Genomic DNA, 18,491 nt, shown 5'->3' on the forward strand with positions numbered 1-18,491 from the left:
ATTACAAATCAAGAGGAAAAAATAATTAAAATTCTCATGAGATGTGAAAAAACTTAACCACCTCCTTTCCTAGAAAACTGAGTACTTGAAATTCATAAAAGTATTATAGGTGAGAGGGGAAACACAGCTTACAGCAAATACCTAAATTGTGGGCTACGGTGGAAAAGCTACTTAATATGTGAGTGTAAGTCATAAGGAACACATATGGCTGATGAGGAAAAAAGCAGTTAATATGGTTCCTTTCTTCTGATACAGCATGTTAAGTCTTCAAATATAGACTTCTACATAATTTGTCAACAGTATTCAGATTAAGATAAAATATTAAGCCTTTTGCCTAGAATGTGAGGACCAGGTTTGATCCCTAGCACCAAACAAAAAACAAAAACAACAAAAACCCAGTCTTTGGTTTTACAACTAGGGTAATTAGCTTCCTTAGTAGCACTGTAATATGAACCCTCTCTGTATCATACTGTTACTGGCAACGGTGCAGTCTGTGATCAGAAGATCGTGGTTTTTTGTGCTCCAAATGGAAAAATCCAAGCAGAGCACATGGATGTGGAGAGGTAGGATAGCTTTATCAAGGAAAAGGGAGTCACCTGTTCTGCTAGGCGAGGAAAGGAAGAAAAGGCAGAGGGCACAGTGGGTGCAGGTGGAATCCACCGGCAGAGGGAGCGTGTTTCTCTTTTCCAGGTCTTTAAAACCTACACTACCCCACAGGAGGGCAGGCCCAGGAGGTTCCCACCCAAAATTGACCAAGTGGGGAGAGGCATGGGGGGTTCCAGACAGGTGAGGGTGGTTTGGCCCATCCCCAGACAACCTACATGAGCCCCAAACTTTTCCTACGTCTAGTCTGCCTCAATACCTGGAAACAAACAGGTATAATGAGACCCTATCTCAATGCTTGCTGGGCACCAGTGGCTCACACTTGTAATCCTACCTACTAGAGAGGCAGAGATCAGGAGGATCATGGTCCAAAGTCAGCCTGAGCAAATAGCTCTCAAGACCCTATCTTGAAAAAATCCTTCACTTTCCTGGTGGAGTGGCTCAAGGTACAGGCCCTGAATTCAGGCCCCAGTACACTGCCCCCCAAAAACAAACAAACAAACAATGTTTAAACAGGGCTGGTAGAGTGGCTCAAGTGATAAGACTGCCTGCCTAGCAAGCATGAGGCTCTGAGTTCAAACCCCAGTGCATCCAAAAACAAAATGGAGGAAAGTACTCAACTCTCCTCTAAAAGCTATTCTCTCTACTGGATAAAATAACTTGTAATTTGATCAGTATTAACCTTAATGTTTATTGCTGAAATTACTGTTTTTCCTTTAGATTTCATTCAGTGGTCTTGGCCCTCAATGATGGTAGAAACCTTCAGTGGACTCCTATGTCATGGTCATCAGCTCATAGTATTAGAGCAAATGCTTCGATACTATACTAACAGATGTTTAGGTCCTGTTTGTATGTTTTCAATCCCAAACTTACCTTTTTCTGATATGTGGGCTATTATAATTTGGCTTAGTACCAAAGCTTGAGAATGTCATAAATTCACTGTAAACTGTAATTCTCATTTAATACTGGCAGTTGAAATTGGTTACGGAGCTCTGGCATTCAAAACTTTTAGTCTGGGAATTCTCAGTGTAGCCACCCTATCTTCTATACAAAGTCAAATCACTGACAAAGAAACACAATTGTAAAGTGAGGCCCAATCTCTCTCACCATTTCATTAGGAACATTAAATCGCCACAGGAATCTGTTGCCCCAATGATCTTTTCTGGTTCCAGTCCTCTCTCAAAGCCCCGAGCGATATCATTGCTCTGCTATGAACAGAAAAGAGGTTACAACTTCAAGAAAGGGTTAAAAAAAAAAAAGTTTCAGCTTTCAGCTCAACAAAGCACAGCCTACATTAATATTGCTTGATACAATTTGTGTCACCAATCCAGAAAATTTCTTCAAACTGAAGAAATACAGTACACTAAATCAGCCAGTTATAGTGAGACCAAAAGATAATTTTGCAAGATGCAGTCATTCTCCCTCGTATTCCCTTCAAAAGATTAGGAGTGACCGCTAAAAGTTTTAATATCCTGTAAGGTATGCTGGAATCATTATCTAGGAATTCCTCTGTTCCTACTCGCTTGGAATCTCCTCAGTATTGTAAATGACTACCTCTAGCTGTAGCTTCAGATGATGCACAAGTCTGTGTTTAGTTTTTACTTTCTAAACTTCAAACATATTATGTCTCTCAATCTTTATTTTTGTAGACCAGTAATTTTAGGACCTCTTTTCACAGTCTTAAAAGAAACAGAGATAAGAATGATGCAAGGTCAATATTACAAAAACAGTAAATTTCATGCTGGGGGCTGGTGGCTCACGCCTGCAATTCGAGCTACTCAGGAGACAGCAATCAGGAGGATTGAGATTTGAAGCCAGCCCAGGCAAATAATTTGCGAGACCCTATCTCAAAAATACCCATCACAAAAACGGCTGTAGGAGTGGCACAAGGTGAAAGCCCTAAGTTCCAGCCCCAGCACTGCAAAAAAAAAAAAAAAAATCGAATTTCAAAGATTAAAAACAGTAATACTCATGTACTTCATTGGAGAGAAGACCCTGGTCTGCCTATCCCCTCCCAATGTAGGTAAGTTGTTAGCATTAGAAGCAAAACTGGACTGTAATTCCAAATACCTTAATTCATAAGGAAAGTGTTGAAACTTGATCTTAGGCTATTATACAATCTAGATACAGAGTAGAGAGTCTGATCCAGGTGTAATGATACTCACTGATGGCGAGAAAAAGGCAAAATTTTATACAAAGTAATTTAGCCAGGCACTGGTGACTCATGTCTATAATCTTAGCTACTCAGGAAGCAGAGAACAGGAGGATCAGGGTTTTAAGCCAGCCCAGGCAAATAGTTCACAAGACCCTATCTTGAAAAAAAATAAAACCCCATCACAAAAAAACAAAGCAAAACTTTATTGCAGAAGAAATGCAAGCTTATTTAGTAGCAACACAAAGGAAAAAAAACTTAGAAAGGCTGCTAGAGTGGCTCAAGTAGAGCACCAACCTAGCAAGCCCTGAGTTCAAACACCAGTGCTGCCCCACCCGCCCAAAAAAAAAAAAATGTAAATGGGTGTTTCTCTTTAGCTGGCTCCAGTGGCTCACACCTGTAATCCTAGCTACTAAGGAGGAAGAGATCAGGAGGATCTTGGTTTGAAGCCAGCCCAGGCAAATAGTTCCACAGACCTTATCTCGAAAAACCCTTCACAAAAATAGGGGTAATGGAGTGGCTCAAGGTGAAGGTCCTGAGTTCAAGCCTCAGTACCTCAAAAAAAAAAAAAAAAAGGCTGCCCAAATGAATGAAATCTCTAGTGTCTGATTTTAATAATAAGATCTTTTTTATCTGAAATTCAACTTACTTTCCTCTGAGAAATAAAACAAGCATGCAGGGTCCAGGTGGTCCCCAAAGATACCAGAAGGCACAATAGGAAGGACATTCCATGCATGGATCAAGGGGAGACACTGAGTTTTAAAAACAGCCTCTTTTGGGGCGCTTAAAGGGGAAGAGGTTCCCAGATGTGCACACAGCTGCTCACAGCTGGAATGCTGGCGCATGGACTGAGTAGTAAATTACTGCTGGCGGCTGAAAATAGTTTGCCACATAGGGAGAGCAGGGGAGGAATAGAAGAAAAATGTTCAAGCTGCTGAAAAGGAGCCGAGGCGAGGAAATGCTAAAATCATCACACAGGCAGTAATCCTAAATCAGGCATAATGCCGACTAACAAATTTCTTCTGCAGTGTTCTAACAAAACGTAATCCCCCCCCACCAGCCCTGCCCCACACCACACACACCTTTAAAACATGGAATCACCTATCTTTCCAGCTGTCTACTTGACAGCCACCAGTACTGTAGAGAATGCTATTAGGGGCCCCAGATGAACACTGTGATAGGAGAGAAACATGGGGGTTGTTTTCAAGGTCAGCAGCTTCAGAACTTGGCCTAGGAACAAATCTCTGCTCTGGCCAGCAGAACTAAACTAGAATACTAAGACTGCTCCTTTTAAAAGGACAGACACCCTAGGTTGAGGGAATACACACTCTCCGTCACAAATGCCCAGTCAGAAATCTTACATAAAAAAGTTATGCTGGTTTTTTTTTGCTGTCTTAACATAGCTAGAAAACGAATCAAATGACAAAAAAAAACAAAATACAAAGGACTAATGAAAAAGAAAAAATAATCAAGTCCTAGCTCCTTAGAGAAGGGAAAGCATTTTCAAATCCTTTATCGATATAGTATATCATAATGACATACAGAATGCAGTAGAATAGGGTAGTTTAAAAATAAGGCTGTAGCCAGGAGCTGGTGGCTTATGCCTATAATCCTAGCCACTCAGGTGGCAGAGATCAGGAGGATCATGGTACAAAGCCACCCCAGGCAAATAATTCACAAGATCCTATCTGGAAAATACTCATCACAACAAGGGCTAGTGGAATGGCTCAAGGTGTAGGCCCCGAGTTCAAGCCCCAGAACTGCAAAAATAAACAAAAAGGCTATTAAAAAAATAAAATTAATCAGGGAAACAAATAAGGATACAGACACAAATTAAGAGTCCACTCTAACCTGCACCCTCTAATCTTTCACTCGAATTTCAATTCTTTTTCTTAAACTGGTCTCCCATTCCCCTCCCCTCCACACATGGAGACCAGGAATCACCTGAGTAAGCTATTATAAAACCCTTATGCCTGGGTCCACCTCACAGAAATTCTCATTTAACTGGTCTGGGGTTTATCTTAGGCACTAGAGAGAGTTTTGTTTTGTAGACAGGGTCTCTCTAACTATTCACCCGGGCTGGCTTCAAACTGCTACCCTCCTGATGCTTCCCTCCTGAGTAGCTAGGATTACAGGTGTGAGACGGTCTCACTATGTAACTCAGGCTGGCCTTGAGCCTGAGGACTACTTATGTAGTCCTAGCTTAGCCAGGGACATATGATTCTCTGCCTTCCAAGTGCTGGGATTACAAACGTGCACCACCACATCCAGCTATGTGTCAGACAAAAAGTTTTGGATTTTGTTTTCTTGCAGCGCTAGGGATGGAACCCAGTGCCTGCGTATATACTAGGCAAGTGCTCTACCAGTGAGCTACACATCCAGCCCCAACAATGGAGCGTTTTTAAAGCATCCCCCCACTCAGGTGAATCTAATATGTAGGCAGAGTTGAAAATGCTCCGAGTAAGAATACAAAGCATTGCTTGTGGCAGTGATAGAAGATTCTAAAGTGGAATTATGTTTTTACTTAAATACATTTTAAAGGTACACTATTATCCTTCAATATAGAGGCTTCATAACCTTGAAATAAATGGAAAGCTGAAAGCTATGAGATGGAGTGTGTGTGGGGGATGAACACAGACAAAAAAGAAGAGGTAATAACAATGTTTATGCTAGCTGCATTAGCCAAAGATCAGCAAGATTGATGTAACTGAATCAAACCAAAATTTCATAAACACACTTTCTAAAGTAAATATTAAAAAAATTTAAAAGATAAAGCCAGGCTCTGGTGGCTCACACCTGTAATGCTAGCTACTTGGGAGACTGAGATTGTGAGTATAATGATTCTAGGCCATCCTGGACAAATAGTTCATGAGACCCCCCATCTCCAAAACAACCAGAACAAAATGGACTGGAGGTGTAGCTCAAGTGGTAGAGCACCTGCTGTGCAAGCATGAAGCCTACCAAATAAAAAGAACAAAGAATACAAAGGACTGAAAATAAGTGTTATCACTGGAACAAAAGAAAACAGAAAGTAAAAGTGAAGTCATAAACATTTCAAAGTTCTTTTCCATCCATCCTTAAAAAAACTCAAAGATACTCCCTAACTAAACATTGTATGTGTGGAGAAGGCCAAGGGGTTTAATGTTTTGCCACTTTAACACAAATTCAGTGCCATAAATTACATTTCTCACTCAACCAGGAGGGGGCGTTGTAGTTAATCAACATACCTCCCTGGAAGCTCTTTTGTTCAATTTACCTTGTAGCTCCATCCTTAGCACAGACATAACTAAAGTAAGGTCGCTTTTTGAGTGGAGATGGCAAAAGAACAGTAAGAGAAGAAAATGGAAAGGAAGCTTACTTACCTCTCTCTTTTTTTTGGATTTGATATCATCAGCACTGTTTGAGAAATTGGATTTCCTCTTGTTACTTTCTGACTTCTCCCTAGGTTTGTTATTTTCACCCTCTTTCATCTTCTTATACTTTTTCATAAACTCAGAAATTAGCTCAGGACAATCCAAGTTTTTTTCAGGTTCCCAAGTATTGTGCTCCCTAGGCAAGAAGAACAGAGAGAAAAGTAAAAGAATACGGGATAAAATCTAGCACTTTATTTCACTTATTCATTTTTGTGATTTTGGGATCAAATCTAGGACCATGCATATGCTAGGCAAGTGCTCTCTACCAGTAGGATTTGAAGTACCTTAATTCAAATGCTCTGGACTCAAGTCTACTGTCACCAGGCTGTCAAAAAATACTTTATATTAATAAACAACAAAAACAAAACCCGCCCAAATAACTGGTTCTAACTAAGCTTAAATCAAGAGACTCCTATGGCACTTGAGAAGCTGAGGCAAGAGGACTGAGGGTTTGAGATCAGCCTGGGCTACACAGTTAAGACTCTGTCCTAAAATAACAAAGAGCTAGGACATGGCTCAAGTAGTTAAGCATCTGTTTAGCAAGTGCAAAATCAAGTTCAAATCCCACTATTGCCAAAAAAAATAAGTAAAATTCAGCCAGGCACTGGTGGCTCACACCAGTAATCCTGAAAAACTGACATTGGGAGGATCGTGGTTTGAGGCCAGCCTGAGCAAACAGTTTGTGAGATACAACTTCCCAAATAACCAGAGCAAAATGGACTGGAGGTGTGGCTCAAGCAGTAGAGCACCTGCTTTGTAATGAAGCCATGAGTTCAAAACCCAGTACTACAAAAAAAAATCTAATAATCTGACTTAAATAGGAAGCTAAATAACAGGAAAATCTGAGCCATTTACACCTAAAAACTTTCTGTAAAAGGAGCTTAAGAATGAGGTGAAATTTATTTCTAAATCATTTGAGCTAATATACCTGATAGTAGAGCCTTGTTTCACTATCTGTAAGCTATATGATCTTTAGGGAAGATTCTCATCTGGAAATTGAAAATACTTTTAAAGGCTTTTATGAGAACTGAAAAGAACACAAGAGGTAGAATCTGACAATTGTCCAGTACATACAGTAGTTCCCCTTATCTGTTAGTCCCTGTTTCTGGTTTCAGTTATCCTTGGTAAGCTGCAGTTCAAAAGTATTAACTAGAAAATTTTAGAAATAACAATTAATACATTCTAAAGTTCATGCTGTTCTGGGTAGTGAGGAAATCTCACACCACTCCACTTTGTCTAGAATGTGAATTATCCCTTTGTCAAGACCATCCACACCCTACCTGCCTCTTAGTACTTGTCTCCATTATCTGATTGTTATGATACTGCAGTGCTTATATTCAAATAACCCTTACAGAGTAGCCTACACTATGTTGTCATCTCAAATCTTCACAAAAAGGTTGAGTAAAATGTAGTAAGATATTTTGAGAAAGACCACATTCACAGTGGTGAATTACAGTATATTGTTATAGTATGTTGTTATAATTATAGTATGTTGTAATTATTCTACTTTATCATTAGTTACTGCTAATCACTGTGCCTAATTTATAAATTAAACTTTATCATAGGTATGCAATGTATAGAAAAAACGATATAGTGTATATGAGGGTTTGGTTCTTACGGCCAGTGAAAGTTGTGATACCACTCTTCTTTAGAAAAAGAGGACATTTTCTCACTATTGTACTACCCAGTCGCACTTTGGGTGTTAGAGATGCTAAGCATCCTGCAATGCATGAATGGTCTCACCTGAAATGGCCAGTGCTCCAGATGAGAAACCTTAGTTCATGTAATGAATAACCTTCATTATGTTCTGAAGGTTCCTGATTTTATCCAAAGCTATTAGCAAAACATTAAATCATTTAGAATATTTAGAACATTTTTTTTTTTTAAAAGACATGCTCTTAGCTGTGCACCAATGAATGGCTCATGCCTATAATCCTAACTACTCAGGAGGCAGACATTAGGAGGATCCTGATTCAAAGCCAGTCCAGGGCAAATAGTTCAAGAGACCCTATCTCAAAAAACCTATCACAAAAAAGAGCTAGTGGAGTGGCTCAGGGTGTAGTCCCTGAGTTCAAACCCCAGTACTGCAAAAAAAGAAAAAAAAAAAACTAGACATTATGTATCTTAGTGTACACTCTAAATTTGTTTTACCTCCCCTCTGTTTGTGGGGAAAATTTTGTTGTTGTTGTTTTTTGGTTTTTTTGAAGCAGAATCTCAGTATGTAGTCCATTCTTGCCTTAAATTCAGCAATCCCCCTGTCTCAGTCTCTCCAATGCTGAGATTATAGGCTTATACCACCACACCAGCTATGTTGAAAATTTTTACAAATGAAATGTTGGTCTCAGATTTAAATCTTTTGTTAAGATGGGTGCTTCAGGCCAGGTGTGGTGACTCATGCCTGTAATCCTAGACCAAGGTTCAAGGCCAGCTCAAGAAAAAGTTCGTAAGACCTCATGTAATCAATAAAAAGCTGGGTGTGTGTGGTGACATGTGCAGACCATCCCTACCAGGAAGCACAAATAGGATCATGTTCAGGCTGACTGGTGATAAAGTGAGACCCTATCTCAAAAATAACCAAAGGAAGCTGGGTGCTAATGACTTGTGCCTGTAATCCTAGCTACTCAGGAGACACAGATCAGAAGGATCGAAGTTTGAAACCAACCCCAGGCAAACAGTTCATGAGACCCCCAACACAAAAAAAAAGGGCTGGGGAGTGGCTCAAGTAGAATGCTTGGGGATAAGGCTCTGAGTTCAAAACCACAGCACAACCAGGATGAGTGCTGGGTGGTACTGGGATTTGAACTCAAGATTTTGAGCTTGCTAGGTAGATGCTCTACCACTTGAGTCACACTCAGCACTCATCCTGATCATTCTACAATCATCATTAATGGTGGTATTCAGGGCTTTGTGCCTGCTAGGCAACTTGAAACCAATCCACCTGAACCAATCCAATATTCTAATGTCCAATATTGGAGAATTATGGGCTATGGGATCAACTTCTCTTTATAATTTGCTTAAATGTATAAATTTTAGCTTAGATGAATCCAAAACAATACTAACAATAAATTTATGCTTATACCAAGCTTATGTGTCAGGCTCTGTACATAATTCCAACAATTCTATGTAAGTACTCTTTCTTATCCCTATTTGTGTTTTTCTCTTCTTGTGGTGCTGGGGATTGAACCCAGGGCCTTAAGCATGCTAGCAAGTACTCAACCACTGAGCTACATACAACTATAGACTCTTATCCTTCCTTTATTGAGAAAACTATTACAGAAATTAGTGTCAAGGTTACCCAGTTTGTATAATAAGTGAAATCTTGCTGGCTCCCAGGTCTATGCTCCTAACCAATTCATTCTACTGCCTCTCAAAAGCACTATCATTCTACAAGCAGAGACTGTTTAGTCTGCTGCCATGTCTTCTGATTCTTAAGAAAGCTGAGTAGGTTGGGGAAAAAGACAAAGATGGTGATGGCTTATATGTAAGTAAACCAAAGGTGTCTACTTCTAGGGAGTCCTAAAACCTGAAAAGAAGCACTTACTCAGAAAACCCTTTCCACTTCAGTAGATATTCCACTTGCCCTTTTACCACACGCCTGTCTAACACCTTTTCCACGACATACTCCTCCTCATCCTCTGAAGAAGAACTATCAGCTGTCCTCTTGGTTTTCTTTCCCATGTCGCACTCTTTCCACCTGAAGGGCTAAGGCCACTGGGGTTCCTGCAAAAGGAAAGAATAAAATGGTTACAATCCATGTGAGGATTAAAAACTGTCACTTCTTTGTTTTCCTTTGTGGTACTGGGGTTTGAACTCAGTGCTTCCTGCCTGGAAGGCAGGCAGGCTACACCAATTGCGGCATGCTTCCAGCTCAAACTGTCAGTTCTTGATGGGACAGACAGGGCATAACATAAAGTTGCCAGGTATCCTTCTCCAGGGTTGTATGATTATAGAATCATTCAACAGACAATCCTAAGAATTTAATTTAAAAAAATGGGTCACAGACGGGAGCCAGTGGCTTACACCTGTAATCCTAGTTACTCAGTAGGCAGAGATCAGCAGGATTTCGGTTTGAGGCCAGCCTGGGCAAAGAGTTTTTGGGGAGATCCTATCCTCCCCCAAAAAAAACACCCATCACAAAAAAAGGGGGTGGAGTAGCTCAAGGTTGTAGGCCCTGAGTTGAAACTCCAGTACCACACACACACAAAAAAAGGTCAATCCTCACTTCCCCAATGAAACTTTCTTTTCAGTTGAAGAAAAGCAAAAAAATTATTAGATGACACAATTGTCTAGCCCCGCTAATTTGATATTCCAAAAGATAAATAGTATGGTATATTACTCCTATTTTTCTATTTACAAGCAGGAACTCAAAAGAGAAATGTGGAAAACCTTCAGTTAAAAGATTGAATGAAAACCTTTCCCTCCAAGGTGAATTAAGGGTCTTTATAAAAATGAAAAAAGAAAAACCACCAAAATGTAACTTTTGTGTACTGTGAACATCTTAAACAGTCTCTCAGCAGTACAAAAGAGGCATGCTTAGGCATCTTTCACCACATTTTCAGTGACTCGGTACATTTCCCTTAAACAAATTGAGCTTGTCCCTTCAGAGCATCCATCAGCTCACAATAGCAAAGCTGACATCTCAAACACACTAAGCAAGCTCATATGGGGATGGGAGGAAAGCAGGAGGAGAAAAAAAATCTTAGTCCTAAAATTCAAAATTACTCACTGGATTGTTCTGTAATTCCCAGTGCTCAACTAACCCAAATAGTTAAGGAGGAACCTCTCCTCTTAACTGAAGTTGACTGTGGGCCAAAGGAAGAGGAGGAGGAAAAAAAGTCTGGCCCCAGACTCAGCATCAACACTAAGCCTCCTCAAAACACAGAGGAACCATTCATAGGCCCAAGGAAAGCAACACAAATGGAAATTGAGTTAAGCTCAGAAATATGCACATCAGGGGGTGCTCAACAGAGAATCTAGTTTTTTAAATTCCCACACTGTGTTACCATAATCATTTTTTAAGAATTCTTCCTTAACCGTGTTAAATGGTGCCTGCAGTCTGGATTGTAGACGAGCAGGAATTGTTTTCTTATCTGAACTCCACTTTTATTTTGCTATGATCTTTAAAGACGTTTTTCAGCACTCTGTAAAATATTTCCATTTTGATCAGAAAAACATTCCCAGAAACAGGAAAGGTAATAATCTCAGAATTAGGTTCAAGTAAGCATGAAAGTTGCATTTATCAATTCACTGCAAATGAATTTTAAGAAATCACTACAGGAATATATTGTTGGAAACCATTATCTCCAGAACGTACTAGCAATAGGTATGCCGACCTAAAAAACTACCCTATAATAAAACTAAGTTTTCTTTAAAATACTTTATTTGGAAGACAGGATATGGGACAATGTAGGTAGGAGGTTTTTAAATAATCTTTACAAGAATTCAGATGAGACTCCTAAGCTTCAAGAAAATATATCTGATTAGATTTAGAAAATAAAAACAGCCTCCAACATCAGTAGACAGGAAATGTCATAGTCCAGGGAGAGTACCCCACCCCCACCCCCACTCACCTTGGAATTTCCGGGAGCTGAGCAGTTTAGGTCAGAGCGCTGGGGTTAAAACCAGCCCAGTGTAAGATGCTTGCAGTTAAGCATTGTGACTATGGCCTCCTGCCTCTCCAGGAAAAACAAGGATTTACATATGTGTTCCTCGGGTTGAGGGAGGGAAAAGGAAAATTTTCCTTTATACCTTCATGCAGAAGAGAAGCCCCCAAAGTAGAAGATAAATGGGGGTTCCCTCCTTTACCTACCGGATCGCCCCAGTTCTTTCTTTCCCTCTGGGCTAACAGGAGGGGCCTCCCCTCCCAGGTCTGGGGCTTGGCGGGCTGGCAGCTCCCCCGCCCCCACCCAGCTGCCTGAGCGCCACTGCGCAGCTGTCCCAATCCGTTGCCATGGCAACCGCAGCCGTACTAGACTAGGAGGGAGAGGCAAATGGAAAAGTTAAAAGGTTTAACTTTCCTTTTCAGTGAAGACTGGGTGGAGGAGTTGGAAAGGGCCTCCTAGGCCTCAAGGCTAAGGCATTCAGAGTTCAAGGGAATTGGTTCTTTTCGTTTAAAGTCCAAAACTTATGCTGATTCCTCTAAAAGCACTGTGAATTAATAGTATTTTAGGACCATCTAACAAGATTACAGTTCACTAGAAGGGGGAGGGGTCCTTCCACAACAGATATGTACAAACCCACCCCTCATTTTAGTCCACCAGAAGCCTTTTTCACCATCTGTCACTGTAAGGTTAATTAAAATTGCTTGAGGGGGAAAATAACAGAAAAGGGGAAGTATTTTAAGGATACTATATAACTTTCCTTGTTTGGGAGGATTACTAGAGGCAGAGGTGGAATCTAAAAACCTGAAACATTGACAAAGAACCTTGACTGAAATTATAGATGGTAGAGAAATTAATCTCTTAGTAGTTAACAAAAAGGAAGAGAGCAGGTTGACCACAACCATTACTGTTAAAACTATTTCATCTCATTAGTTCTTGTAAATGTTACATCATGAAACATTTCTTAGCAGTTACTACTCATCTGATAGATCATAAATATAATTCCCTATACCAATAATCCCTAATACTTGAGAAAAAGAGCACTGGCATGAAGAAAACAGCCTAGCAGCTCTGAGGACTGAGTTCAATACCCAATATGCAAAAAAAAAAAAAAAAAAATTTCCTTTCACCTGGCTCTAACAAACATTTTAGAGTTCCAAAACCCTACTCTGATTTACATATGGGAACTTTTTTTTTTGGTGGTACTGAGGCAGGCTAAATTAGGGACTCATAGAAAAAATGTAACACCTTAGATTAACCATGCTTTTTCTCAGGAACCACCCTCACCTGGCTGGGAACTGCCCATGCCCCTCCCCAATCATTGATAGGTTATTGTAGGGTTTTTTTTTTTTTTTAATTCATATGTGCATACAAGGCTTAGGTCATTTCTCCCTATTGTAGGTTTTAAAAGCACCTGAAGAGCAGAAAGACACTCTCAAGGCTTCTGGCTTCCACCTGAGCCCACCATGCTCCCCTCTGTATTTCCCTTCCCTAACTTTTAATAAACTCTATTTACACCCATGTGCCCTGCCATGGATTCTTCCCCTCCAGACAAGAGTTTGGAAGTCTTCTAATAACAGACTAAATCAACGCCGTTAACAGTACAAAAGCCTCTGGAACATTAAGCAAGCACTCTACCACTGTGGTGCACTCCAGCATAACAGGAGTTTAGAACCAGAGCTGCTGCTGCAGTAGGAGAGTAAGGAAGGAGACAACCAGAAGCAAAGAATCCAACTAAACAAGAAGCAGACAATGGTGATAACTTTAACTATCAAACAGAAGAAACCATAAGATATGAGAGTAAGGTAGATTTTTTTTTTAATTGCAGTACTCGGGATTGAACCCAGGGCCACCAGTTGAGCTATCCCCCAACTCCCAGCAGATTTTTCTACTTATTCCTTTTGGTGGTGATGGCACTGGAATTTGAACTCAGGGCCTCATCTTCCTAATTAGGCATTCTCACACTTGAGCCACAACCCCCAACACCCCCTTTTTTTTTTTTTTTAAATTATAAGGGATTTCCTCAGATTTGAAAGAATCCATCAGGAAACCTAAGTAAAAACTTCCCTTTACAAAGGCCAGGTGTGGTGGCAGCACAGAGTCTATAATTCCACCATTCAGGAGATGGAAGGAAAAGGTTCACACACTTTAGGCCAGCCTGGTCTCCATGAGAACTTCCTTGTCTCAAAAAACAAAAAAAACAAAACAAACAAACAAAAAAAAACCCAGAACTGCCTTCTTCCACTCTTTTGTAACTAGTAACTAAGGGATATGAAACTCCCTTACTCTATGTCCCCTTCCTTACTATCATATGGCAGCAGCAGCTCTGGTTCTAAACTATATTGTGCTAGAATGCAGCACAGTGGTAGAGTGCTTGCTTAACGTGCCAGAGGCTTTTGCTTTTGTACTGTTAATGGTGCTGGTTCAGTCTGTGATCAGGAGTATGCCAAACAAATGATTCTGGGATTACTTGTCATGTATGATGTTGAATAAATAAATTTTAGATCTAACCCCAGCATCACTAAAACATGACAAATAAATCCCCACTGCCTACCTCCTAGAGAAAGAGTGAGCTTCTGTTGAAACCAGAACTTTTATGTCCCCCAAATAGAACCTTTTGTAAAAATGTTAGGGCAGAGTATTATAGCAGAAAGAAATGTGACCTTCAAAACTCCCAACATGTTAGTAGACAGCAAGAAAAGGAGGAACTGTGCTTTTGTGAATCCCCTAGAAAACTAACAAGTCTTCAGAGAACAGGGTAGGTATGCTCTCTCACAAGTAAAGTACTCATTTTCATACCTTAAAACTCAGAATAGCACTAGAGAAGGCAGAATGAGAAGAAGGGATAAAGGGCAGGAACACCAACATTTTGGAGAAAACTCAGAAAAAAAAGAAAACTGAATTTGGGTTGAAGATGTAACTCAACAAATGCATATTTAGCATTCAGGAGGTCCTGTGTTTGATTTCAAAAAAAAACAAGAAGAAAAGAAAATCAATTCAGCAAGAGACAAAACATTCTGGTGTCTACCTTCCCCTTAAAACATCAGGAAATAAAGGTTCAGCTCAACTTCCTCCTCCCCATCCTTAAGAATATAGCCAAAAGAGCACATGGGCTGAGGGCCTTCTCTCTTTGGGAAGTGGGTTTTTTAAGAGCTGACAAATCAAACTGGCCTGACTCCAGGAGTCAGACACCAACCATAATATTCTTTAAAGAATGGCACACAATTGTCTTGTAAATCTCCTAGACAGTCACAGATCAGAAGCTGGCAAGAATGACGACATAGTTCTGATGGAATGTGTCTTATCTTAACCTTGAAGTTACAGATCTGCTCTGGAGAAGCAATAAGAAATGAGAAATGCACTGAGACATGGGAGGGGACATAATTCTCTCTTAGACAGTGTGACCCAATGTATTAGGGTCAAATGAAACACAAAGCCAGTCGGACAATTTAAGGGCTAGAGCCTGGACCAGATAAAGCCTCAAGACTAGTGGTTCACACGAGACTGGGAGGAGGGAGTGTTCTGGTATGAGAAATGAGACACGGCTGGCACTATGATGGAGTGATTAAAGGTGGAATACTGATACCATGACAGAAGAAGAGAGGACGACTCTCTGAGCACAACCTTATCCTCATGGAAATCTTCATGGGAAGGGATGATCAACTTCTCAAGTTTCTAGAGAGTCTTTCAAGCAAAACAGCTTTCAGTCCTTTCTGAATACAGATAGAACTCTCTGGTAAAAGGATTAATCGTTAAGATAGGTTGCAGCAACTAGAGCCCATAAGGACACAGAACAGAGCAGCACCAACAACCCTTCATATCAACAACACACAGCAAATTCACCTTGCAGTCCTCCGAATGCTGAGAAAAATACCTAAACCAGGGATGTGGACAAAAGATGGTCTTCGAAAAACATCAAAGAACCTTGTGGTCAGGCACAGTGAGAACCCACATTCCAAGCTGCTGACAGGGAACTCATTTTAAGAGATGAATCTTCCAAAAAATAAAGGGGGGGGGAGTGGAAAGGCTGAGGAGGTGAAGCAGAAGAAGAGGGAAAAGAATTCTATACATTATTCGAGTAAAAAGAAAAATGTTTAAAAAACTGTCAGTCTCCAGCCATGGTGGAAAGGGCAGAACAATAGATGTAATAACCACACCCTGGCATTAAACCAATCACAGAACCAGAAACCCACCACACCAGGTCTCTGTCCATCTCAAACTGCTCTAGTCATTTGTCCTGTTCTCCCCATCTGCCCTTCCTCCCCCAACTACATTTCAATACTAGCTGTCCTAGCTTTTCTTAGACCTCTGTGTGGCACATTTCATTTTCACCACCACTTAATGAGCAAAAGCACATATAACAATTCTAGACTTCCTCTAAGTTTTCTTTTATTGTTTTAAAAAGGATGAAAACCAATTGATAAACTGCTTCACTGAATTACTCCCTGAATTATTTAGCAGTGGTTGTGTCAAGATGCATAACCAATGAGCTCTTTGTGTTTGAGTTCTGTAAACCCACTAAGTGGGAAGAATCCTCCAGAAAGCAAGCCTAGGTTGAAGAATAGGGAAGGAAGAGGGCATATGCAAAGCTCCCCCCAACACATGGATTAATTACATATACTATTGATGAGTGTTCCCGGCTTGAGAAATTCCCATTTCTCCCTTAAGGTCCTTGGGAAAAGATGGTAGTTTAGGGGAAGATTAAGTTGTAAGCTATACGACTGTCTTCTAACTGTCCTCTATATAGTTCTATTCAGCAAATAAAACAGAAGAAAAACAAATTTATAGGATCATTTTAATCTGCTCAATGTTCTTTGCTCTTTATGGGTATTGAAGTACCAGTGGTCTTAGGTATGTAATACATACAGCATAAAACCAAAATACTCTATAAAGATGTTTTCTTGCACTGGATTTATGATTTCCAAAGTATTAGCCATGTGACATTTTAACAAAAACACAGCATAAAGATGCACATTACAGCTGTCCTGGCTGTCTCAGGTTTTGTTAAATGGGCTGATAACTATCACTCCACCTCTACCAAAAGCCCAAGAGCACCCAATTCAAGAGGAGTTAAAAGCTTTTTAAATGTCTATTTAAGAGACTGAATTAGGAAAGAGTAGAGGAGGAAGATTAACTGTGGTTGTTAACACCCCTATCATTAACAAGCCACATACAGACAACACAAACTTTATTAATAGAGAGGAGTGTCTAGAAAGGAAATGTTCTCCCTTTGGCTAGCATGACTATACAGTTCATGACTCTTTAAATCTCAGGCTAAGGGGCTAGGAGTATAGCCTAGTGGGAAAGCAAATGTTCAGCAAGTGTGAAGCCCTGGGTTCAATCCCTAGCACAAAAAGAAAAAAAAAAAGAAAACCCAAGCTAAGGTACTATTTCAATCCGCCACTGAACTACTGGACTACCCTGGGGCAAAGTATTCTGTGTGTTGATTTTCCAAGCTTCCAGCTATCGTGAGCAAGTGAGTAAAGGACCTTTTGATTTTTGGCTTAAAATGTATACAACTTATTTATTTAGCAGTACTGGGGCTTGAACTCAGGGCCTTTGCCTTGAGCCACTCCACCAGCCCTTTTTTTGTGACAGGTTTTCCCAAGATAGGGTCTTGGAAAAAGCTATCAGCTATTTGCCCGGGCTGGATTTGAACCTCGATCCTCCTGATCTCTGCCTCCTGATGGCTAGGATTATAGGTGCAACCCACCAGCCCCCGACTATACACAACACTTTAAGTGGATATAAAAAGGCTGCCTTATAAATTACATTTGGCTGTATGTCCCTTTTCCCCCAGCTCTGACCACAATTGTATTATAAATGAATGTGGGAGGGATAATAAAGAGTAATGGGGGAGACAGGATCAAAGCACATTACATGCATGTATGGAAATACCACAATAAAACTCCTTTATACAATTAGTATACATTAATAAAAAAAATGAGTGGACTACGGAACTCAGTTCTCAGAATTGCTTGAAGTTCAGTCTGACAAACAGATATACTAAGGAATAATACACAAATTGTTGTTATCTGGTAATAATTTCATATGAGATAGTTTCCCCTTTTATTTAAATCTACTGAATTTCTTCTCTCAAGTGTCAGTCGTCTTGAAATTTAGGTAGAGCACACTGATTCCAACCACTGGGCAAGAGGTTAGATATCCAACTGTTCCAAGATATATGAGAAAGTGGAACTTCGCACTATGATGGGAAAATGTCTTCCAGATGCTGCTTTCCAACAACTCTGAACTAGTGTCAAGGAACCCCACTCTCAGGTGGGTGTTAATCTCACATCCACTCATCTCTTAATTAAATGTGATGAACCATGAACTTGTAGACCTTGTCACCTTTTACAAAGAACCTGGCAATTTCACCGTAAATAAATCTCAAGAAAAATGAGCAATAGCAATGTTTAAAAAGATTACCACTAATCTTAGATATATACATACCACTTTGGCAGACATGCTCACAAAATATGGATGGGTTAAATGCTTACTACCATCCAAATGAAATTGCAGTCACGATGCAATTAAAATTAAGTCAGTCCTTACCCTGGCTTTATGTTAACAGATTTTGGACATCAGCAGCTTAAGGGTTATAAAGCCCTTTTCAACAAATCATCTCTGCCTTTTCTTTTTTTGGTAATACTGGGGTTTAAACTCAGGACCTCATGCTTGGTAGGCAGGCAAACTACTACTAAACCATGTCCCCAGTCACAA

The 18,491-nt window shown here is 40.1% G+C and overlaps 1 protein-coding gene across 6 annotated transcripts in view; it reads right to left on the reverse strand.

Annotated features, from left to right (window-relative positions):
* Cbx5 (chromobox 5) overlaps positions 1-18,491 on the reverse strand; it is a 36,052-nt gene that overhangs the window by 9,357 nt on the left and 8,204 nt on the right. For 2 of the 6 annotated variants that reach the window (XM_020164074.2, XM_074083546.1), the window contains exons 2-4: positions 9,710-9,888; positions 6,118-6,304; positions 1,711-1,811 (exon numbers count right to left, since the gene is read on the reverse strand). In XM_020164074.2, coding sequence (XP_020019663.1) covers positions 1,711-1,811; positions 6,118-6,304; positions 9,710-9,846 — 425 coding nt within the window. In that variant the 5' untranslated portion in view covers positions 9,847-9,888. Of the gene's footprint in view, positions 1-1,710; positions 1,812-6,117; positions 6,305-9,709; positions 9,889-11,738; positions 11,945-11,977; positions 12,108-18,491 lie in introns of those variants that run through there. The other 4 variants (XM_074083545.1, XM_074083542.1, XM_074083543.1 and 1 more) reach the window with 4 other exon arrangements.

Source organism: Castor canadensis, chromosome 8 (assembly GCF_047511655.1).
Source record: "Castor canadensis chromosome 8, mCasCan1.hap1v2, whole genome shotgun sequence".
In the NCBI taxonomy this organism is placed as follows: domain Eukaryota; kingdom Metazoa; phylum Chordata; class Mammalia; order Rodentia; family Castoridae; genus Castor; species Castor canadensis.